A 26,383-nucleotide genomic window follows, 5' to 3' on the forward strand; every position below is an offset into this window, starting at 1 on the left:
CATAAAGTTAATGTTTCATTATATCACATGCTATCTTTGACTGTCAAAATGAAAAAGAAAGTGACGGTATTATATTTAATAAAACATTAACTGGACGTAGTTCCTGAAAAACGTTCCAAGCCACAAACATCACATTTTAAGGAATTCGTGTTTAAAGCTTAATAAATATTAGAGTATTCCGTACCCACATGGGGTTGGGCTATTAAGTCATGATGTCATCTAAAGAGTGACAGTAGGGCTGTCATTTTTTGTCAGTCCGGTAATATGAATCACGTGACCAGTTTTGTGTTCTTAACTCAATTTATGATTGTGGCTTGGAACGTTTTTCTGGAATTATTTTGAATTACGTCCAACTTTAAGGATGCTTTCTGCAACTAGCGGTTAATTAATTATTATCTATCCCGCACAAGGTGAGAATATAATATTTTCTATACTAATGTTTATAGTAATAAAGCTGAAGAGATTTGTTAGTTTGAGCGAGTCAATCACTGGATTTACAAGTCGGATTGTTTAGGTAAAATATAAATTTCCACGGAAATGAGTAATGTAATTTATACCCATGTGATGCTAAATCTCGAAGTGCACGTACCTACTGATGATGATGATGATTGGTGCAGGTACCTTTCCAACCACCTGTGGGAGGCTCCTTTGCACAGGGTGCCGGCTATATTATGGATACCACAACGGCACCTATTTCTGCCGTGAAGCAGTTATGTAAGCATTACTGTGTTTCGGTCTGAAGGGCGCCGTAGCCAGTGAAATTACTGGGTGAATGAGACTTCACACTTATATCTCAAGGTGACGAGCGCAGTTGTAGTGCCGCTCAGAATTTTTGGGTTTTTCAATAATCTTGAGTCGCCCTGCATTGTTATGGGCGTATCAACTACCATCAGCAGAACGTCCTACTTCCTTATTTTCATAAAAAAAAAAAAACAAAGAAATACCCTCCACTCTTCACTCGAACTGTGCAGTGTACTTTACATACCATCTCAAAGCTAAAGGTACCATTCATAGAAACACAAACATAAAAGCCACAGATGTCTTTCTGTTCTGCAAGACAATTATTTTGTCACCGATTCTTGGTTGTTTCAGTAAGACATTCAACAAGACTATAATAAAGGCCAGAAAATGAGGAAGTTTAATCAACCTGAGCAGCAGCAGCTGATGGTAATTAACACGCCCTGCCCATTTATGCAGTGCCGCTCAGGATTCTTGAAAAACCGAAAAAGTCTGAATGGCACTACAATTGCGCTCGTCACCTTGAGACATAAGATGTTAAGTCTCATTTACCCAGTAATTTCACTAGCTACGGTGCCCTTCAGACCGAAACACAGTAATGTTTACACATTACTGCTTCATGGCAGAAATCGGCGCCGTTGTGGTACCCATAATCAAGCCAGCATCCTGTGTAAAGGAGCCTGTCACTGGCTGCATATGCAGCACGATAGCAGTTAGTTATTATTAGTTTTCTTGAAAAGTATGTCCCCTAAATATGACTGTGATCTGTACAGACGCTGAGAGGACAAGTCTGCCGCGCCTGTTCCACCTGGATGATTATGATCGCTGCCTGGCTGCCGGGGGCCTCTACTGCACCGGCACCTTCCGGCTGCACTCCGATAGACTCACCCCCGCCTTTAACTTCATCAAGGTATGTTGGCTACGCTAGATTAAGGATCAACTCCTCTTTTGTGAAATCTTTCCCCTGAAATTTACAATCTATAGCAAGTCATAACCCAATTCTATAGTTAATGGCGGTTCATTTCGTCATTGAAATATTATCTAGTGTCGTGGCTCGATGCTTCTCTTGTTTCAGATTAAGTCTGTTCTCTTACTTTTTATCTATATTCCGCCTATGCATTGGACTCATCACGATATCTCTGGAACCATAAGGCGTAGAGACTTGAAATTCTGAAGGAATATTGCTTTCGTCCAGTAGAGTACGGATTTTTTATTTCTACCCGTAAGAGTTTGTTTTATTATGAACAGAACAACGTCTACTAACGCCCACGATGATTTGGAGGATGGGGTTTCTTAAGCATGCCAGCCAGTCAGATTAGGCGATAGTGCAGGTATCGAATTTTTTGACCGTCTGTCGCGTGTTAAGGCTTAAGACAGTAATAAGTAAGCAAGCTATGAATGTATTTGCTGAAAGGTAGTTGCAAAATTTTGAACTAGCCACCCGAGCTAGTTCATCTGCTGCATCATTCCACTGTAGAGGCATCCCGTTGTCAGAAGCAACTATACAAAATAATAATAATAATATTGACACACTTTTACAAAAATTATCTTGCCCCAAATTAAGCATATAGCCATATGTGTGTGTGTAAATCAATATTCTTTATTAGAGCCTCCTTTTAAGCACTAATACCGACTTTATTAGAAGACTCCACTCTTCCATAGCTTATTAATATAACATTACTTACAGACAATTATAAGCATATTCTAATTATTCTAAGGACACATGGCAAAGTTTTCAGGAACTGTCGTATCCTATATAAAAGTCTGGTTGCCCGTAGTTTGGAATAGGGCTGTACCGTCTGGACACCACACTACGTTTGCCATTGTCTCAAAATCGAAAGAATCCAGAAGCGTTTTCTTTACCACTTGGCTTTCTCAAGGGACATATTGGATTTATTTTTCTTATAGAAAAGTATTAAATGACAACTCCGGTCTTTTGACATGTTTAATTTTAGAGTGCCTATATGCCCACTTAAACCCGTGAACTTATTAGAAAAACCTCGCAGAACTATTTTGGGGATCAATTCACATATGTCGCGATTATGCAAAATTATAAACGAGTATAAAAGCTTAAACTTAGAAAGTATCGCAAAATTTTAGAAAATATATTATAAATAAATAATTTATATGTATTCTTGATTTGTTTAGTACCTATATCTTGACTTGTTTGGTAGATTTTGTTCATTTCCTTATTTCGTTACATCATAGAACGGTTGATTTATAATTTCTACTTATTTTATATAACTATTTATTAAAAGGTAATGCATTTAGTAATAAGACCTTAATAACTTAATGTAATGTTATAAATACCACTCATGATTCTAAATAAATAAAATAAATTACTAAGAAGTATGTGTACTAAGAAATAGAATATGTGTGTTGGGTGTGTGCTAGTGATAAGTAAGGTGTGAGAGGTATAATAAGGTGTGTGTGTGTGAGTTAGTGTATTAGTGATCAAATGAATGAATCTTTTATAAGTGTGTTGTTTAAGTGTCTATAATAAAATATTTGTGTTTATACTTTTAAATAATATGTTTATGTTTAAAGTTCATCAGTTTCTGTATAAGTCAGTGACTTAATCGAACTTACTAGCATTTTTACATTCATAAACTTATCTTGAATGTTTTGTTGAAGTTGTTTTCAATGGATATATATTTCCTTATTTACCCTGTTATAAATGGCTGAGAACTTGCTGTACTGGCGATTGGCAAATAATAATAAGTTTTGATTGGAGGAATTTATGCAATAACATCTATTCTTCTTATTGATAAAATACGTGCATCGTAGGGAAGAGTTTTAAATATTTTTAGAACTATAGAAATGATATATAATTTTCTAACAGAAAGAAGTTTACTGAAAATTAAGTCTTTCAGCCTGATATCCCGTCTTATGAAATACATGGTTTTTATTAGGCTCCTTTGTCCACGTTCAATAAATCTGGCTTTAGAAGCCCCGCTCACACGGGGATAGAATTAACTAACACAGATTGCGCAAGAGCAATATAAATTTCATTCAAAATATTTCTTCTGGTGCCTAATTCGTTGACTATTGTTTTAAAAGCGACATGTCTCCAACTGAGATCTAAAGAGTGTACTAAGACTTTGCTCAGGCTTTACTCACGTTAAGCATTTATATTTATAGTCAGATTTCGTTTTTATAGTCATTTGACAGCTTAAATTATGCTGAGTTTAATCTAAGACAGCCCCATACAAAAGTTAAGTTCGCGTTTTATCACAAGTAGCAAGTTTTAACATTTTCACCAAGATTATCCATCACAGTTTTCTTATTAATCCAGTCACGTGCGCAATGTGTTGGTACCAGTTAAGCTTTAAGATCAATAATGCACTTAGATATTTGATAGTTTGTATATATATGGTTTTGAACGATTGGATATACTAAAACATATACAATTAGTCTTAGCCGTATTTAGGCTCAGAAAATTTATTTTAAACCTCTTAGAAATTAGAAACGTTCAGGATTCTTGAAAAATCCAAAAAGCGTCACTACAATTGCGCTCATCACCTTGAGACGTAAGATGTTAAGTCTTATTTGCCAAGTAATTTCACTAGCTACGGCGCCCTTCAGACCGAAACACAGTAATGTTTACACATTACTGCTTCACGGCAGAAATAGGTGCCGTTGTGGTACCCATAATCTAGCCGGTATCAAAGGAGCTTCTGGTCTGGTCATTAATATATACAAAGTATAATATAAATGAGTTGCAAGGATTGGTGTCGGATAGGATGCTAACATTGTAGTCAATATTCTTACTTTTGTGGGGGCAGCTTCCTTGATGGTTACACACCTGCATTGAAAGGTGGAGGTATGTATGCCCATGGGTACAGGTACTTCTTAGTAATATCTGTGTATTTAAGTACCAAGGGATTACATACCAATACAAGCATAGATACCAGTGCTCAATAATACTATATCAAGCGATGCAATGGAAAATTTAAAAAAAAATCTAGATTTAGCCTGTACGTATGGTAGTTACAATCATCAATGATATAAAATGTAAAAAAAAAGTTTTTTTGATCTCGTTCCTAAGCTATAGAATGTAAATTGTTGCAATCAATACTAATTTATTAACCGACTTCAAAAAAGGAGGAGGTTCTCAATTCGTGGGTATTTTTTTTATGTTTGTTACCTCAAAACTTTCGACTGGGTGAACCGATTTTAATAGTTCTTTTTTCATTTGAAAGCTGGTGCTTCCCAAGTGGTCCCATTGTAATTTGGCCCAGATCTGACAGTGGAATCCATGAGAAAACCATAAAAGTCTTAAATTTTGCTATACATACAAAGTGGATGATAAATTTACTCACTCAATATCGCGCCAACTGATTTCAATGATTCTTTTTTATTGGATTTTTTATTGTTTACTTTACAGATAGTTGGGTGAGAGTTTGGTTAGGTTCTGATTACGGAATCCATGACAAAGTAACGGAACACTGTCTGTAATCAAATTGCAAAGTACTTACGTTCATTGCTGCATTGAAAAATTTAGTATATTTACACATATTCAGACAAATTGTTAGTAAGTGTACTTCAAATTCACTAAAAATCATAAAATAAAAAAAAATTAACAAAAAAAAACAAACGCCAACCGCCTCCAAAAATTACAATAATCGTAACTAGAATAAGATTAATTAATAAGATTGTATAAAAATACGTAATTATTTTTATACTTTTTAGTGCACATTATATCTCTTGTTTTGGAATAGTGTTTTTGAAGGTAGTTTTTTTTTTTTTGTTAAAAATTTTTTTGAAAATCCGGGATGCAAAATGATTTCGTCACACATATGATGCGGTCAAAGAAAATATCGATTTATGAACATATACGTAACCCTCATGTCGATTATTCTTATAAAATAGTTTTTTTTATAACTAATGAAAACACGTCTCCATAATGGTAAGTTATCTCTGCTTGGTCGCTACTTGACTCTGTTTTTCTGTGCTAATACGTCTGAGTCTGGCCCGTTTGATTTATATGTGACCGTAAGACAGCATCGTGACTCTCCCACAACGAAGAAGAATATTTACTTTTCTAAGGACAGCACATCTTTGGTGACCTTTCTGAGCTAACATCGTATAAGCTTAGATCATATACATATACGTCTAGATAGACTATGGACAGTTATGAAAATGTCGAAAAAAATTGAGTTTAGTGATAACCTGTCATACAAATCAGGAGTGTAAGACGTAGTTTGTCACGCACACTAAAGTATAAAGCCTGGTCTGTTTTCATCAGTGGTCTAACAGCAGTTCATAAATTTCACATGTGAATATAAAATACTTTGTAAAATTATAAAAAAAAATATATTTTAACCGATAACAATATCTGATGTATTTCTATTATCAAAGTTTAAGTTCTTCAACCTTCAAACAATCGATATGTGCTGCGGACCGTGTGGACCTTACGTGATAGCTGCTGCAGTGGCTGCTGCTGTCCAAACATTACTATCTAAACGTGCTGCACCAATATCTATTAATTCCATCATTTGATTATCTCGTAGAACATCATGGCTGATTATTTTACTCGTCCAATTCCTAGTCCTTGGTGATTGTTTTGCCAATAAAATTAAACAGCAAGAGACTCTATCGAAACGTATAAATTATCTAAGGGTGTAAGCTAATGCTATTAATGAAGCGGAGACACCAGGCAAACCTTCATGAACATAATGGTATGCCGGCAGGAGTTCGCGGCCGACAGCCGGCACTTCGATCGCACCTTACTGCATCGAGGTTACTGCCTCAGTCAGCGATGCCCGGCTCACGAGCCCAACACCACGCGCCGCTTCGAGCGCTGCGTGGAGCAGCACGGCCTGGTGCCAGGTCTTCGCGCGACGCTACTCTCACACTCATGCACCTCGCAGGAGAGTGTGGCACTGGAGGCCGCGACCACCAATACACCTCAGCGTCTGTTCCTGGCGATCGTATGCGCCGTGGTCGTCTTCAACATCATCGGCACCCTGTACGACCTGGCGGTTGACGGCGAAGGCAGTATGTATCATTTAATTTAAAAAAAAACACCGCATTGTTCCTCTTGATGACTGTTGCTTCTCAATATATTCCTGATAATGTACCTATTGTACGTTCATAGGCACATAAGTGAAGTTGCTAGAAACTGTCATAATCATAAAGTTAACACCAGGAACAGACATAAACTTATAATGCCTACTACTCGGCTTAGTCGAGTTAGTAAGCCTTTTGTGGGGCGATGTAAATGCTTTTACAACAAGATCCCAGAAAATGTTCAAAACAAAAGTATTACGTTATTCAAAAGAATTGTTAAAAAAACGTTTGTGTGGTAAAGGTTGTTAACATAAATGACTTTCTTAATGATACCACAGATTGGGAATGGAGCGACCGTCCTCAGGCTATTATTAAATTAAATATTAAGTTCGATTGTATATTATCATACTTTTTAAACAAATTTTTTGGATGAAAAATAGCCCGCTGAGTTTGTTGCGCCCATTCTTCTCAGGTCTGAGGCATTGGTTTTGGAATGGGTGGTAGTTTTTGACTTTCAATAAGTGATGTCACATCCTATTTTTAATAAAAATATTTGAATTTAAATTGAATTTGATCTCACTATGAACATCACAAAACTGTTTAGTTCTTATAATGGTAAGATTAAGCTTTTGAGAAGCACATTTTGTTTAATTTTATACGTCCTGAATGAGTGGTGGAGCCGGCAGTAACCAATGCTCTTTGTGACAGAGAGCGCGCTGCTGATGTCGTGGTCCATGCGCGCCAACTGGCGGCGTCTGACTCACACCTATGACGGGGCGGACGAGGATCCTCGCCTCCTCGCGCTGGCTCCCATCCAGGGCATGAGGTAAGCACTAGCGGTATAGCAGTGCAGATCGGGGCCATAAGGGAGAAAAAAATTTGCTATCTGGTATCCCCCGTAACCGCACACACACTAGCGTAAAAGTGCTTCACTTGCTAATATCACGGCGCGGAGTCCTTCTTTTTTACTAGTCCATGGTGCCGTGAAGCAAATTGTTTTTTTTTTTATGGAATAGGAGGACAAACGAGCGTACGGGTCACCTGGTGTTAAGTGATCACCGCCGCCCACATTCTCTTGCAATACCAGAGGAATCACAAGAGCGTTGCCGGCCTTTAAGGAAGGTGTAGGCGCTTTTTTTGAAGGTACCTATGTCGTATTGTCCCGGAAACACCGCACAAGGAAGCTCATTCCACAGCTTTGTAGTACGTGGAAGAAAGCTCCTTGAAAACCGCACTGTGGTGGACCACCACACATCCAGATGGTGGTAATGATATCCTAACTTGTGGCGTGTCGTGCAAAGGTGGAATTGTTAAATAAAATAACGTAAACGACGTTAAGATAACAGTTATTTTTTTGCTTAAAAATTGTTCACACAATGTTTGATTTGCTTATATTAATTTTCATACGTCATAAACACAACAAGCGAAAAATATAGTTCATATTTCCTTTCAACTGTATGTAAGGTTAATGTGTATGTAATTATAATTACAGTAGGTACTATATGTTATTATCCTTTCTATTTGCATGCGTGTATTTCTGTTGAATTATATTATTAAAACTATATTTAAACTGTTACAAAATTATGAAAAGAATCACTATGATAATACCGAAACTAAGCCCCTAGAAATATCTAGAAATGTTTGTAATATCAGTTATTAGCTTCATGTGCTGAGAGGCCGAAGTGCTGGAACTGGAATCCTACCTAGCTACTCCTAAAATCAATATTTGATATATCGTGGCATTAGTCATGTCGAATCCTACTCTTAGTTACATATCGACACGATGATTGAACGAACGAAACATTATTCGATATTATCGGTCCTAACCCTACCTACTCTTAGTTGAAAATGTCAGTGACGAATATTCGAATTTGACAAATAATCAAACGTCACTTTTACTTCTAGGCTGTCGTTGCTGTTATCGTTTCAAGTTGTAGTTGTGCTTTTTTGATATGATTGTGGAGTAAATTTCTTAAGTTTTTTGGTGTCTATAAATAAATAAACATACGCCTTTAAAACTGGCGGTTTCTTATTAAATCTAAGTTGAAGTTTCAAAATCATTGTTAGGACTAAGGTTACCACCCGTCTGGATTAATCCAGACTTTTAGACTAGTCCGGATCTCTAACTTGTCCGGATTTTATTATTAACTAGCTGACGCGGCAATCGTTGTTTTGCCATATAAATTATTTTTAGAGTTAGACCGTTATTTGGACATTGCAACATTACTTATTTTTCTATAATAAAAGAATTTTTCTAAAATAAACGTAAGCCTAAATTATCTATATCTATATTACTCCTTATTACATCAGCTACCTGCCAATAAAAGTCCCGTCAAAATAGGTCCAGCCATTTCAGAGATTAGCCGGAACAAACAGACAGTCAGATAGACAAAAATTGTAAAAAAACGTTATTTTGGTGTATGTACAGTATTTATATTCGTATACATGTATCTAGTAAAAGAAGGTTATTTCAATGTTACAAACAGACACTCCAATTTTATTTATATGTATATAAATCTATACAGATATATAGAAATACTAGATGACCCGGCAAACGTTGTTTTGCCATATAAAGTATAATTCACGCGATAGTTTTATAAGTAATAAAATATTGCCTATATTATAGCCTGTACATCATTTTGTTGTATTGTCAATAGTTTTTGCAGCGCACGAAAAAATAGGTTTTCGATTTTACACCTTGTGTTACAAAATAGCAATTTTATTACGGATCCATTATTTTGAAAAAAAAATAAACATAGCCTATAGCCTTCCTCGATAAATGGACTACCCAACACTGAAAGAATCATTCAAATCGGACCAGTAGTACCAGAGATTAGCGCGTTTAAACAAACAAACACTGCAGCTTTATAATATTAGTATAGATTATAATAAAACAACATATTGTATCAAATAAGTCTTCAATCTTTACGAGAAACGAAATCATCACAAATACAGTAAAGTCGATCTAGGAATCATGTTTAGGCCCTTTGCGGGCATACGGAAGGTATAATACGCAGTTCTTTATATGCATATATTTATAATAACAAGCTTTAGAATTAGTTTATTTGTATAATGTGTGTAATTCTGTTTAAATTAATTATGTGTCCTTGTATCAACATCATTCAAATATTTTATGAGACTATAGTTTACTTCGGGAACGCGTACACGGAACAGAGTTAATTAAAATTATAATTACCAACTTATGTTATTTTGAATTAATTATTAAGGCAACTTGTTCTAAATTTATTATTGCGATTAAGATTAAACTTTGTTCTTTTCGGTACTTCAACAAAGTAACCATATTATTTCCGGTAACACATTCCAACGGAATTCTGTGAATTAGTTGAGCTATTTCTCTTGACAGATAATACAATGTGATAACTCAGAAATGTATGAAACGTAGGTAATTCTATTTCGTCTTTCATTTTGTTTAGGAGTTTGAAGTTGCGGTACTTTTCTAGAAGCTTTTCGTCGTATTTTTGAAACTTCATTGCTCCATTCTTACGGTACGCAGACGTGGTAGCTAAGTATGGGCCTGATGAGAAAGCTCATGGTCGCTCAGAGGGCAATGGAGAGGGCTATGCTCGGAGTTTTCCTGCGAGATCGAATCAGAAATATTGCCCAAATGATTGCGAAACTGAAGTGGCAGTGGGCAGGGCACATAGTTCGAATAAACTACTCGAATGGCGACCACGTACCGGAAGACGCAGTGTTGGTAGGCCCCCCCACAAGATGGACCGACGATCTGGTCAATATCGCCGGAATACATTGGATGAGGGCAGCGCAGGACCGATCGTCGTAGAGATCTTTAGGGGAGGCCTTTGTCCAGCAGTGGACATCTTCCGGCTGATGATGAATATGATGATTGTTCCAGTCCAAATGTTGCGGGAGAACTCAAATTAAAATTTATAATTTGATCTATTATCTACCTATAGTATAGCTAAGTATAGGTAAGCTAACAAATAAGTATGCTAACATAATCTTTGATTTAGTTTTATATTCATTTGACAGCTGAAATTATGCTGACCTAAGATAGCCAAATACAAAAGTCAAATTCTCGTTTTATCACAATCAGCTAAGTTTTACTACTAAGTAAAGTCTGAGCAAAGTCTCTAGTACGCTCATAGTGCAACTGCGCTTTATTACTGTAATGAAATTTATTTGTCGTATATTTTTTAAGTCTTTGTTACGGCGGTACTAAAAGCCCCAGAAAATTCGAAAAAAGACATTAAAAATAAATTGTAGTCGACCTTGCAAATTAAAACTCTATTTATTCATTCAGTAATGCCTATATGTATGTATCTTGATGTCGGTTTCAAGTTTACGGGCAGCTGAGAATTCTCACTTATTTATTTTAACATTCAAGTTTAATAAAAATAAAACTGCTTTGTCTTTAAGCGTTTTAAGGAAATATATTGTAACGATTTCATGAGCAGAATCGTGTTTATAGATTGTTGTTTAGCAAAAACTTTGTTCACATCGATTTAATTTTGTTCGTTATTCAGGTTGGAGTCGTAAAGTTCACTTGTCCCCAGACTATACTAATAAGCTGATAAACCAGATCACAGACACACAATATTGTGTACATTTCATGACGTTTTCATGTGACCTTCCGCAGTGTTTGCAGAACGGTAGGACATGTATAAGGATCAAGATACGCTCGTAGATTTATAAAATATATATTTTTTAATAAAAATAAGGGATGATACGAGCAGGACGTTCAGTAGATGGCAACTGATACGACCTGTCCAATACAATTCTGAGCGGCAATACAATTGCGCTCGTCACCTTAAGACATTAGATGTTAAGTCTCATTTGCCCAGTAATTTTACTAGCTACGGCGCCCTTCTGACCGAAACACAGTAATGCTTACACATTAATGCTTCACGGTAGAAATAGGCGCCGTTGTGGTACCCATAATCTAGCCGGTATCTTATTTGTTTGTATTCGGATGGGTATGAAAATTTTCAATAAGAACTGAACTTATTCAATTAAAATGTTACCCTTTTCAAGTTTTAAAATATCCTTACACAGTAATTGGCTTCTTCAAACCTCATTTTGACATTGCAATCTTAAGTGCATTATTGTTATCTTGACTTTAATAATATTTTTTTTTAATTTATCAAATTATTATTTTGTGTAAATATAAAATTAATTAACTTAAATTGTAATAAAACAATTTGAACAAGACCAAGTTTGCATGCGAATATTGGTAATGGCGAAATTTGTACCACCTTTTTAGCAAATAATTAAATATGAATATGTAGCTCCCTTTTTACTCAGCTAGGTCCTAAAGAATCATTAAGAAAATAAACATTTTAATTGTTGCATCTCAATTTATTCTATATTATATAATAATGTATGTTTATAGGTACATTAGCGAATTTTCGAAAACTTGTTATAGTCATAATACTAACAATCAAACGTAAACATATTATACCCACTACTCGGTTTAAGTCAAGTTAGTAAGTATTTTCTTACTGGGCGTCATTAATAGAGCACCGCAATACTTTGAGCCAGCCCACATTCTAGAGCTCTACAAAGCGCAGGTGCGACCACACATGGAGTATTGCTGTCATCTCTGGTTGGGCGCATACCAGTATGAGCTCGATCCATTTGACCGCGTGCAATATCATCCCCACCATCTGGATGTGTGGCGGTCCTCCACAGTGAGAGATGAGATTCAAGCCTTCAAGTTGGAGTAGTTGCTCTATTCTTGAAGGTCCCTAACGGCCGTTCCCAATATACTATCTACAGAGATAAATTACTACCTTCTACTGTCAGTAATAAGCTGTCAATAATCTGAAGCTGTCCCAATATACCCGATAAGTCATTCTTATCGCCTTATATTGGGACGCGTGAATTGCATATTCCATACAAACTTCTATCGCTGGTAAGCCATACGTCCTCCCATTAACAGACAGCGGTATAAGGTGAGTTACCGTCGATAAGTTTATTGGGACAGAAAAGTCAACGATAGTTACGATTTTTATCTCAAGTAGGCCACAACCGGTTATAGACTGAATATTGGGAACGGCCGTAAGGCGCGTCGTTTCAGTAAAGCTGCAGTTAGTAATTGATTTCACAAAATGGCTGTAGAATTCCAGACGTCAACATCATGCGGGTGAAATTTCGTATTATGAGGTGGTTAAATATGGCTGCTGGCATCAACCCGAATAACTGGATAGTAAAAGAATAGAATGTCTTATTCAAATTGCTGAAAGTGACTTTATCCTATCCCATCCCTTGATAATATTTATAAGTCGGAGCGAACTTTTGTTAAACGTCTTCTAAATGATGTTAATAATAATAATAGCCTTTAATAACAATCTTTAGATAGTTTTAAATTTACATTTAGTTTGTAGTAGACAGCGACATAGATTGTTTTGCTTTCGCATAGGCCTCCCCCAGGTTCTTCCAGTGTTCAGTGACATGATCTGCTCCACGTCATACCAGCGGCATCTTTTAAATCGTCGCTCCATCTACGACGCGGCCTCTCTCTATGTCTATTTCCTTCTCTAGGATACCATTCTGTGTTACTATTTTGGCCCTTTTTTTTTTGTTTGCCTCGTATTATGTGTCCTGCCCATTTCCATTTGAGTTTACTAATAGTTTGTGACACGTCTGCAATGTTTGTCCTTTTTCTTATTTCTTTTAACTTTATTCTATCACTTTTCTTTATCCTTAGTATACTTCTTTCTATGTTGTATTGACATGTTTTAAGTTTGTTGAGACTATCGTTGGTTAGTGCCCATGTGAAAAATGAAATGATGATATAAATGATTAATTGACAGAGTTCTGCTACTGGCGCTGGTGATGATGACGCACGCTTCAGAGATCCAGCACAAGCTGTTCCTCTACAACCCCGAATTCCTGGAGAAGGTATGTCTTCCAACGTCTGTACACCCGAGTCAAATTATATTAAAAAATAAATTTTTTTAAGTAACAAAAAAAAAAGGTTTGTGGCGTCGTTTCTCCTCTGACAGAGCGCCATTTATTTCCGAAGAAAAACAAAATGGGAGACACTTAACAAGGTTACGTATTTATTTACACATTAATTGAAAGATATGTTTATTGCACACATCATCGATTATTTAACTCTAACATAAAAAAAGAATACATAACAAGCAATAGTCGGCCTTATCGCTTAAAAGCCATTTCTTCCAGGCAACCTGTGCTGGCTAAACTGAAATTACTATTAAGATAACAGTAGGTGATGCTATCGTTATACATATAACTTAAACATAAACACATAGTGAATAATAACAATAATAACATGGTTATTGAACCAATATTTTCCACTTAACACACAAGTTTGCACAAAGTGGAAATGGTCAAAAATGAATTTATTGTATCGCAAAATACGTTTCATATGAATAAACCATTTTGAATGCATTTATACCCCTCCTCCGTGCTGACCTCAGAAACGATTTCGTACAGTGCTCTCTCCAACTTCCTTTTTGGTTAACACATTACTAAGCTATGGAACAACTACTTTACTTACTACATTCTTCTGTAACATTCTTATAAAAGATTGTCACCTCATGATTCCCAAGCTGGACGCCGGGAAAAAACATGTTCACTTCTCTATCTCAAGTACCATACTTATGCTGTTTAAAACCAACGAACAAAAGATGTTTTTGCTCAAACAGTGAGAAAAAGTTCATCCTGCTCTTTTGTTTTTGGCCTGTACAATGTATTTACTTAATCTTTTGAATAAATAATTATTCTCGTAAATGTTTGCTCTTACTGATTGTGGTCTTTTAGTCGACTAGTGCCAACTTTTCGCGAACGACCATTACATATCCAAGTGTCATAGTTTCTTTCAACATCCACAAAAGATTCCACTCAAGAAATTTAGTGCTATGCAAATGAATGTTCTTGAAACGTCTGTCGGGGTTCGAGTCGAATATCAACAATGGATGTGTGAGCGTGTTGTCTGCGCAGGCGCTGTCCCATCCGATCACAATGCTGATCCGCAACGGGTCGGCGCTGGTGCAGGGCTTCGTGGTCATCTCCAACTTCCTTTTCGCGTACAGCATGCTGCTAATGGCCAAGAACCGGCAGCTCGGGCTGAAGCACCTGCCGATGTGTCTGCTGCACCGGTTCCTCAGGTGAGACACACTTTAAACGATTTTTTATTTTCACGTATGTGTCTCGTTATTATACAATATCCGGACGACCGATCGTTGCTCGAATTTTTAACAATGTACAAAACTTGAACAAAAAATACTAAAAGGACATCTGGATTTGAACCGGGTCTTCTGCTATCCGGATAACCCAATGTCCGATCTGAGTTATGGCTGTTGCGAAATTTACCTTTGTATTCTAATGTTATTGTAGCTGTTTCTCATTAAAACACGGATAAAACTAAATTTTTTAATTAGAAACATAGCTAGATCGATTTATCGCCCCCGAAATCCCCTGTATACTAAATTTTATGAAAATCGTTGGAGCTGTTTCCGAGATTCAGATATACAAGAATTGCTTGTTTAAAGATGTAAGATTAAAGTAATGGGAAATGCTATTTCAGCTATGCAGGCATGGCTAGATGTATGTCATATGTCATTTTTGTAATTCAAGCAATCGCTTGCTATCTTGTCGTCTTTTCCTGTCATTAAAAAGAACTTTAGTTTGACAGGCCAAGTACGCTTATCTATTTTAAGATACATGAAGCTTTCTTTTGAGTAACATTTCAAGTTCAATTTATCGATAATCGTCAAGATTTTACCAATTAGTAGGCCACTATTTACTACCACAGATAAATAACTGGTCAGAGAGTCGCTATACCCAACGTGCTGTGTATTGGTTGTAACGCGATGTGATTTTGTTTTTGTTTCACAACAATTTAAGCAAATAAGAGGGCTGCACTGAAAGTATCGGGAATGGAATATTTCCACTGTTCCTGTCATATTAATATCTTTTTAATTGAAAACTCCTTGGTTTTAAAAATCTATGTGCAGAAAGTATTATTTGGTAAAATTAAACTGATGAAAAATACCACAAACGGTTAGGAGAGCTTTTCAATGCTAAGTATTTATGGCGACAATATGATAATATGTTAGCGACTATAAGGACTAAGAAAACTTGCAGGGGTCTGATGAAGTAATACCATCGAACTAATCTGGTGATCAGATAAGTGCTGGAATATGAGCATTGTAGTAGTCCTAGTCATCTTTAAGTGTATTGAAATGATCGTGAAACGCATTGCAAGTAAAATTAAAGACCTCAACGGCTATGAAGGCGGAGATGGAATCCATCGGGACGGTGGATCAGGCGTAGGACGTTCAAAAATCCAACAGCTGGCTACATATTGGGTCAAATAGGCCCAGTTGCATCGCCAGGCACGGCGATGCAAAACAGTCGTCGACGGCAACGAATCTAAGCAGGTGCAAGGCTAGTGCCTTGGCGTCAGGTGGCAACCAGCCGTAAAATCTACAGCCAAAAACCTTCTCCTAATCATGAAAAGTACGGAAACAAGAGCGAATTTAAGGGTTAGGGCGTCCCCCTCAAGCGACGAGATCTTGATCATGAATGCAGCAAATGCTAGGGCGTTCCCCCGAAGCGACGCAAAGGTCATTTCCGCACACCACCTTAACCAGAAACTGTGCATTGCAAGCTGGAACGTGGGCTCAATGACCGGACGTTAAGTCCTTCTAAGAAGACGTGTAAACATTTGATGTATACAAGAGACAAGATGGCAATAAGCTATAGACATCTACAAAAAGCCCAAATAGATCCACAGACGATCCAGGACAGAACGTCCTGGCAAAAACTGATTAGGAGAGCCGACTCCAACTAAAATGGGATAAGGCGAGGATAAAAAAGACAGAAGAGGAGCATTGCAAGTAAATTTGGTACATTAAGATCAAGAATTTAATTTATAACTGACTTGGAACATGTCTTATTACCTACGTCTACGTATAAATAGATATTTGTTGAAACTCAAAATATTATGTTACGTTACATTATTTTCTTAATCGTGTTCGCGTTTTGCGGAAGCTTTTATGACGAAAGTGACAATGTAAACACAAAGGCGATATTTGATGGCTGAATGAGAGCGGCCTGAGATGACGTCATATCACCGTGCACGTCATTACTGCGGTTACTGCACTAATTTTTGAATAAATGACCCTGTACTTTGACGGAAAATTAAAATTTGAAAGTATTTAATTGCAAGAAACATTAATTGTTAGATATGTAACAGAATAAGAGGTTCACGTTTCGTCTTATCTTGACAGAAATGCAAACACTTAAAAGTGTTTACATTAGTGTTCACACATAAAAGCTTATAATATAATTTAATATGAATGAATAAATATTTAGTCCACTTAAATTAAGGTTATACTTATCCAATTTTAATATAATTACAAAGTAATGTCAAATATTTTAAATTGATAAATACAATAATAAATAAACAAATGATAAATACTAATAATATTTTTTTTTTATGAATATTAGTGACGAGATGAGCAGGACGTTCAAGTGATGGTAATTGATACGCCCTGCCCATTACAATGCAGTGCCGCTCAGGATTCTTGAAAAACCCCAAAAATTCTTCTCTTCTCTTCTCACTACAACTGCGCTCGTTACCTTGAGACATAAGATGTTAAGTCTCATTAAGTTATTATTGTCAGACATTGCTAGCATTAACACCACCTCATTAGATATCAAATCTTTTTAATGCTTTAACTTATTTAGGCAATCTATTAGGCGCGGGGCGTCTCGGAAGGAGGCTCGAACCTCGGACCGCCTTCTCGCTAGGCTGGATGGAGAGAAGATCACTAACGATCTAATAATATATTTGTTAGTCCAATGAACTCTAGGTTTGAAAAGTTTCTTCTTCTTCGCACTCGCCAATACTATTGTGACCGTGCTAGTATTACGTATTATTAATTTTGAGCGTTGATTTTGACGTATGTATTGTCAGACTTGCGCCAGTCCACATGGCTGTGGTTGGGTTCGCGGCGACCTGGTGGCGACGTGCTGGCGATGGACCGCAGTGGAATAGCATCGTGGGCGCCGAGAGCGACATCTGCAGGAAGAAGTTTTTCGCGCACGCCTTCTTCGTGCACAACCTGGTCAACCCCGAGGAGCACTGCTTACTGCAAACTTGGTGAGACAAACCTTTTTTTTTATGAAAATAAGGGACGAGACGAGCAGGACGTTGAGCTGATGGTAATTGATACGCCCTACCCATTACAATGCAGTGCCACTCAGGATTCTTGAAATACCCAAAAATACAATACAATTGCGCTCGTCACCTTGAGACATAAGATGTAAAGTCTCATTTGCCCAGTAATTTTACTAGCTACGGCGCCCTTCAGACCGTAACACAGTATTGTTTACACATTACTGCTTCACGGCAGAAACAGGCGCCGTTGAGGTACCCATAATCTAGCCGGCTTCCTGTGCAAAGGAGCCATCTTTTAACACTTTAGTGTACTGCCTTCTTAACTAGATTCGATTAAACTTCACATAAGGAACCCATAATGAATTAAGATTAAAATCGGTTTATATTTCGGCAACTTATCTGGCTGAAGACGCTTTTTTGAAAGGTACTTGTGTCCTATCGTCCTGGAAACAAAGAGCATTGAAGTTCATTCCATAGATCTAATAAGTAATAATTTAAGTTTGTGGCTTGTGGTGCAAAGATGCAATTACAAGTTAACAGGTCAAACAGCTTTTTAGAACACTCCCCGTGATAAATAAGGTGGAAGACACACAACGGACAACGTCTGTTGCAAATTTTGGTTCGAGCTGATAGTAGGGTGCATCAGACTAAAGATGATAATGAAGCCATATGGAGCTAGAAATGTGCCTTATGTGCAGGGGCGTGCATATCATATAGGCAATTAGGTAGTGCCTACCTCGTTTTGAACCTAAATAAATATACCACTAGTGTTAAAGCTATTTAGTTTAATTTAGTCCGTTATTTTATAACCAACCTTCTATTTAACACCCACTCGTTAAATTTTTCCTTACGCTAGACACTAAATACCTACGGTAAGCAATCTTTTCATATTTCAAAGCTCAACTACGAATAGTTAGATCCACAGTGCCTGCCTTATTTGAAAAACCCATGCACGCCCATAATTATGTGTAGAAGGAAGAAAGTCGTGTCTCGCTTACTCATTACTCATTAGTCATCCTCAGTTACTTCAAAGCCAGTTTGACTTAGCTATCCAGATGAACTCTAAATTGGGTTTTTCATTTTTTTATAACAAGTAATTCAATGCAAAGATAACTTATAAACGTACAGAAATAAAGATTCGCTTATGTTACTTCAGGATCAAGTGCGAATTTCTAAAATTAGTCCCACCACCACCACCAATTAATCCCACCTTCAATATTCATCTTCGCGTATCTGATAAACTATGCGTCCGCACAATATATCTTCGTGTAATTATCTTTTATTGATAACTAAGGAGTACTACCTACGCAATGCTTAAAAATATTGCTCGTAAAATGCCATATTGTGGCTTACCTACCAGAGATCTATTTTTGTAGACATTCCCCCTTATTCATAATGGTCCGCTAACTTAAAACAGCCGCTAAGGAGTGTTTTTTCTCATTCTGACTTAGGTCAATAGAAGAAGACAGAGTGAAAATTAGCAATGCTTTAAGTTAGCAGACTATTATGAATAAGGGGGATTGTGTTTAGGTTATCACTAACGATTACGCCAGCGTGATCGAATAAAGTGGCGTAGTTCTTTATTAAGATATGTTCTACGAATGTTAATTTTGCAAGTTCTACTTTTGTTCCAGTTTTATTTTATTAAGGAGGCTTACAGCACAAACACGTTACAGTTAAAACTACATGAGAAAAAACATAAAGCCAATTAAAAGTAGTAGTAGTAGTAGTTTATATCTTTATATATATAAATTACGTGACATGTTGTTTGTCCGCGATGGACTCCTTAACTAATGAACGGATTTTAATGGGGATTACTTCATGGAGTGCAGTTTAGTCCAACGTTAGAGATAGGATAGTTTTTATTTCGATTTGGGACCCATAATTATTTTTATTTCCAATATTTGTTTTGTATGAACATATTTTCTATGAGAGAATTGATTGACACACGGTTTGACAGTTCTGCTGTGAAACAATTACATTATAGTTAACAACAGGGAGCAATGACGTAATACATAATATAGAATGTCATTGACAGGGAGCATATTTTACAAAATAATTCTTGGTGTTATGAAATATTACTGACAAATTCATAAAAAAAGAGTATTTTATTTATTATATACAGAACAACGTCCGTCAGCTAGTAGTTATATAAAATGGTATCTAACGAAATTTTTTGAAAGTATTACAATTAAGAAAATGAAAACATATAATATGTACTAAGTGCACATCCTAGTACTTTTTATGTTACTAGCAAATAAATCAATTTAGAAGTGAGGGTTATCACTTTAAAAACATAACATATTGTTTAGATTAACAAGAGCGACATCTCAAGTCAATTTCCTAATATGCAAATATTAGGGTTGAGCAGGTTATCAACTGTAAAGTAGATCCTGTAGATGAAGCCACAACCTGAGAGTTGAACAAAGCAAACAGAATTTTATAACGAGGCGGTACTCGAACGGTTAGCTCAGTTGGTTAGAGCACCGGCACGGAATGCCAGAGGTCGTGGGTTCGTATCCCGCATCGTTCATAAAATTTTGTTTTTCAAATTTTATTTGTGTAAATAAATTTCAATATTGTCACTATTATACAAAATTCTAAATAAGAAGCTATTTTTACTACGTTTGGTGGTAAGGGATTTGAAGCAGAGGCGGTTTCTTAGACGGGATGAGTGGGACTCTAAGGTGAATTAAATTTAACAATTGAGGGCTGTCGACAGATCTTTGAGCAATTTTCATAAAAAAGTTGACGTCAGCGATATTACGGCGTAGGTGCAAAGGAATTCGATGGAATTTTACATCGATTAATTACTTTTAATTTTATATATTGGAATTACGAATGCAAGCTTGCAAGTTTCATGAAAGACTCCAGCGGAGATACATATATTTATTTTATGAGTCAACGGTGAAGTGATATAAGTAATCCGAGCTATTTTTAAAAAGGCATAAAAGGCATTTATATTCCCAAAATTTATTCCTTTAAGATTCCTTTTGATGTAATTTCTAATATACTAGATACTACAACCGATTTGGAAACAAATTTTTGCTCTGAGAGAGAAGAAGCGGCGCAAGAAACTCTCCGAGCATTATTTTTTTGCGCTCATGAAATATACAATATTGTACTGTCGTTGCTATTTCTATAAATAATCATAATCTAGTCCCAGGCTGTCTCATCTGTAGATATTTAGCTGTGGAGTAGTACCATTTACGACAGAGCTATTTTTTTATAAGACATTTAAATTTATTTATAGACTAGCTGACTCAGCAAACTTTTTATTGCCATAAAAGTAATAAGAAAAAATCAATAATTAAATTATTAAAGTTTTTTTTTCTACCTCCTGTGACAGTTAGAAAGATATAAAGATTCTAATTAGTTATTCATTTTAAACAATTCTTTCAATTTGATTTCTGAACGACAGGGGACACATCAAAGGAAAAACAAAGTTGTGGCTTTTATTTAATTTCGAGCATTTTCATATTTATTCACCTTTTAAACCTTCTCTGGACCTCCACAAATAATTCAAGACCAAAATTAGCCACATCGGTCCAGCCATTCTCGAGTTTTAGCGAGACTAACGAACAGCAATTCATTTTTATATATATAGATAATGCCTGAACAGTGGCTGGGACTTTATTATAATTTTTTTTTATTACTCCTACTCTCTATTTTCATCATGGTACTGTTGTGCCACGCAGGTTCATAGCTGTGGACATGCAGCTGTATATTATAGCAGCGACACTGTCACTATGGCTCCTGCAGAGCAAGAGGCGCGCCATCCCGCTCCTGTCAGCGCTGTTCCTAGCGTCCTGTCTGCTCAACGTGGCCCTGGCCTACCTCAATGACTGGAAGTCGCTCCTTTACATCATGATGCCCGAGTATGTTCACATTTTTTAACATGTATCATAGAATTACCAGTGGGAAACTCCTTTTTGCAGGATGCCGGCTAGAGTATGGGTAACACAACGGCGCCTATTTCTGCCGTGAAGCAGTAATGTGTAAACATTACTGTGTTTCGGTCTGAAGGGCGCCGTAGCTAGTGAAATTACTGGGCTAATGAGACTTAACATCTTATATCTCAAGGTGATTAGCACAATTGTAGTGCCGCTCAGAATTTTTGTGTTTTTCAAGGATCCTGCGGTACTGCATTGTAATGGGCAGTGCGTATCAATTACCATCAGCTCAACGTCCTGCTTGTCTCGTCCCTTATTTTCATAAAAAAATAGATATTATTTCCAGACTGTTTTTAATCTTGATATTAGCGACTTTGAAACCCGCATCGTTAATAAAGTTTGCTCCTTGAATTAAACTAAGGGGGTCACTTAAAAGAAAAGAAAATATATTCACGAACAAGTTTAAGATTTTACACAACCTCGCCTGCTTAATAATTGATGAACCAGAATGTCTTTAGCTGATAATTACAAACAAACATTAATAATATGAATAATTTGTTTTGTCATCCCAATAATAACGATAAAGGATTGACTTACATGATGCGAAACACGCACAATTTATCGGTCGCTTACAACCGTGTGAGCGTGGGAGTTAATCAAATTGCCATCGTTGTATGACTGAGGTGACTTTTTATGGAAAAGGAGTACAAACGAGCGTACGGGTCACCTGGTGCGAAGTGATCACCGCCACCCACGTTCTCTTGCAACACCAGAGGAATCACAGGAGCGTTGCCAGCCTTTAAGGAAGGTGTCCTCGCTTTTTTTGAAGGTACCCATGTCGTATCGTCCCGGAAACACCGCACAAGGTTCATTACACAGCTTTATAGTACGTGGAAGAAAGCTCCTTGAAAACCGCACTGTGGAGGACCGCGACACATCCAGGTGGTGGGGATAATAACCTAACTTGTGGCGTGTCGTGCGAAGGTGGAATTCGGCGGCAGGAATCAGGTGAAACAGCTCTTCGGAACACTCCCCATGATAAATGCGGTTGAGGACACACAATGAAGCGATGTCTCTACGCAACGCCAAGCGATTCAGCCGTTCACAGAGCACTGGGTCCCCGACAATTTGAGCTGCTCTGCGTTGCACGCTTACCAACATTTGTTCAAATTAAAATTCCACATTTTTAACTGGACTACATTAACAGAAACGTCCGAGTGACATTCTACGATGTGCCGTCGTTCTACCGCTATTACGTGGCGCCCTGGGGCAGCCTTCCAGCCTGCTTCCTGGGTCTGCTGCTGGCACACGTGCACTTTCACATGCAGGAGAACGGGTACAAGATATCCAAACACACCGTAAGTGCTTTTGGAAGCTTTAATAGCTAAATGATACAGGGATAACTATTTTTAATGGAATGAAGATTAAAGGTGGGTCAACTAAGGGCAAAGGATCACCGCTGTCCATTCTCTTTTGCAACACCATAAGAGTTACAGGAGTGTTTGCAGCCTTGTTTAGAGCGGAAAATTGTTAGCCCTAATTATGAAGCCACCTATGTCGAATCGCTAAATGAATGCCTTGCAAGAAATCCCACTTCACGGCGTAGTTGTACATGGAATATTGTTTCTTTGAGACACCGTGGGGTTGATTTAAATGTAAGGATGGAGGAATTGGTAGCTGAATTTGGCAGCAGGAATCCTTCAGTCTAACAGCACATTGAAACACTCGCATGATAAATAAGGTAAAATACACACAATGTAGCAACGCCAAGCCATCCGCTTACAAAGTTCTGACTGACGTTCCGGAATTCATTTTTGAATATGAGTGCATTAATTAACGAAATTGTCTAACCGGCGCGCTTTGTCAACTTTACGTCTAAGGAAAAGATCTCACTACACAGTTTTCCGTCTGAACAGTACATCACGCATTGAGTGTCATGTTCGACGGCGAACCTGCATCGTCTTACGAGTTTAAAGGCAATTAGAGTCACTATAAGATATAAAGATTTAGTCATATGAGAAGGTAGGGGAAGGAAGGGATGGAAGGGATGGACGCCAGTTTTCAGCACTAACCTATGTGATAAATAGTGGCACTTTACTTCTAAGTTCTACGTCACCTCGGTGTTTTGTCTGTGGTACTACTCCGATCGAGTCTTATACCGAATATGGATGTTTTTTTCCGAGTCATGGATGTTTATGTATGTTTAAGTAAGTATATTGTATTAAATATATCGTTATCTTGCAACTCACACGCTATATATGCCTAATTTGGGGCAAGATAATTTGTGTAAAAAGTGTGTCAATATTATATTATGTTATTATTATACCAATAAATTGATTGTCAAATAGTAGCGATAAATACGGGTAAATAAAAAATAAATCTACAAAATAAATTACTCAGATTTAAAATTAAACTGATACTTTTTTATGTGTCGTAATAATGAATGGTCAAATATGCTACATTTTTCTTGAGCAGTTAGTTAATTAACAAGAGGCGGTTTGTTTTAACCGGTTTTTAAAATTTATTAATTGGTACCGCAGCATTTAGGGGTAGCTTTAAATAAAGCGCCTCCGAATGCTGGAATTATTTGCTGCCACCTATTGACGATCAAAAAAGTTTGTTCTCTTTTAAAAGCAAACTGAAATCATTTCTATTAGAGAAACAAACGTGTTCAGAGGCATAAAATCAGAAAATAAACAGCATAAATAAATAAAAAAATCAAAACGTCCTATTTCATAAAATTAAAATAAAAAATCTTTTAAAATCCGCTTTCCAATTCAATCCACCTTCATTCAATTTCACCTTCGCACGACACGCCACAAGTTAGGATATGATCCCCACCATCTGGATGTGTGGCGGTCCTCCACAGTGCGGTTTTCAAGGAGCTTTCTTCCACGTACTACAAAGCTGTGGAATGAGCTTCCTTGTGTGGTGTTTCCGGGACGATACGACATGGGTACCTTCAAAAAAGTGCGTACACCTTCCTTAAAGGCCGGCAACGCTCTTGTGATTCCTCTGGTGTTGCAAGAGAATGTGGGCGGCGATGATCACTTAACACCAGGTGACCCGTACGCTCGTTTGTCCTCCAATTCCATAAAAAAAAATCTTTTAGTTTCTTCACTTTTAGAAGGTTATTTTTAAGACCTATAACAAAAAGAACCGTGTTGTCTACGGCTGCTGTCAACAGATCGACTTGGTACCTACTGCAAATCAGTATTTGAAGTCAATTCCAAAAATGCTGGTGTCTTTCTCATGACGTCGTATTTTTGATTTGTATTTACTATGTATATATGTTTTTTCTAGTCATGAATAAATGCATACTTTACTATTTCAGATTATTATGTGGGTATACCACATGTCTGTTCCGGTGCACGTGGCCTGGATCATGAGCGGCAACTTAGTCCGGGAGCACACCTCGCGGCTGGCCACGTCTCTGTTCCTCGGCATCGAGCGGCCAGGTTTCGCGCTGCTCGCTGCCATCTACATCATCGGCTTTGTCAACAACGTACAGAGTGAGTTCTCGTCTCGCTCAAATACTGCAGCACTACAGCACTAAACCAATACATTAATAGTTTTCATCCGATGTATTGCCGTTTTATACTGATTAATTCAAACATTTTCTTGATCTGTGAGGATTAGCTACTCGCATGGTTCTAGGTTAAAATTTAAATTTAAATGATTGCGAAACTGAAGTGGCAGTGGGCGCATAGTTCGACGGACAGATGGCCGTTGGGGCATTAATGTCCTCCAATGGCGACCACGAACTGGAAGACGCAGTGTTGATATGCCCCCCACAAGATGGACCGACGATCTGGTAAAGATCGCCAAAATACGTTGGATGAGGGCAGCGCAGCACCGATCGTCGTGGAAATCTTTGGGGCTTACCCTGACGAGCAAAAACGAGGGAAAGGCTAACCTTTGTCCAGCGGTGGACGTCTTCCGGCTGATGATGATGGTTCTAGGTAAATGAAAGATATACTAAGGAAGGGATCAATGAAAGCTTTTGATTTACCTGCAACTATTAAAATATTCGGCTGTGAATACGGCCGTCGATGTGATGAGTTATACTTACGGCCGTTCCCAATATACTATCTACAGATAGAGATAAATTACTACCTTCTACTGTCAGTAATCATCTGTCAATAATCTGAAGCTGTCCCAATATACCCATACAAACTTCTATCGCTGGTAAGCTATACGTCCTCCCATTGACAGACAGCGTGTACGGATAAGGTGAGTTACCATCGATAAGTTTATTGGTATTTTTATCTCAAGTAGGCCACAACCGTAGATAGACTGAATATTGGGAACGGCCGTTAGAAGGTTAATTTTTATTATGTTTGGAGCTTAAAGAGACCGCAGAAATTACTATGCTAAATTCAATTTGATTTCTTATTATTTGTAATATTTTTATATACCAAATATAATTTACTAAAGCATATCAAATTATTATCAGACTTATTGAGACGCATACTCTCCATGCGACTACCTCAAATGCTTGGGCGGCTGTCACTGTCGGTACTGATGCTGCACTGGTGTGTCAACATGGTTCTCGTCGCATCAAGAAGAACACTCTCTGAAGTCTCTGTTATGAATATAGTAAGTT

At 37.2% G+C, this 26,383-nt stretch overlaps 1 protein-coding gene across 1 annotated transcript in view; it reads left to right on the forward strand.

The window, feature by feature from the left end:
• The window catches only part of LOC126975744 (O-acyltransferase like protein-like), a 50,147-nt gene that overhangs the window by 22,894 nt on the left and 870 nt on the right, over positions 1-26,383 (forward strand). Inside the window, exons 2-11 of the mRNA XM_050823757.1 lie at positions 1,512-1,648; positions 6,432-6,738; positions 7,459-7,576; positions 13,545-13,632; positions 14,698-14,864; positions 17,681-17,866; positions 21,583-21,762; positions 22,985-23,135; positions 25,112-25,289; positions 26,234-26,376. Of these exons, the coding sequence (XP_050679714.1) occupies positions 1,512-1,648; positions 6,432-6,738; positions 7,459-7,576; positions 13,545-13,632; positions 14,698-14,864; positions 17,681-17,866; positions 21,583-21,762; positions 22,985-23,135; positions 25,112-25,289; positions 26,234-26,376 (1,655 nt within the window). The remainder of the gene's footprint in view (positions 1-1,511; positions 1,649-6,431; positions 6,739-7,458; positions 7,577-13,544; positions 13,633-14,697; positions 14,865-17,680; positions 17,867-21,582; positions 21,763-22,984; positions 23,136-25,111; positions 25,290-26,233; positions 26,377-26,383) is intronic.

Source organism: Leptidea sinapis, chromosome 37, assembly GCF_905404315.1.
Source record: "Leptidea sinapis chromosome 37, ilLepSina1.1, whole genome shotgun sequence".
NCBI lineage: Eukaryota > Metazoa > Arthropoda > Insecta > Lepidoptera > Pieridae > Leptidea > Leptidea sinapis.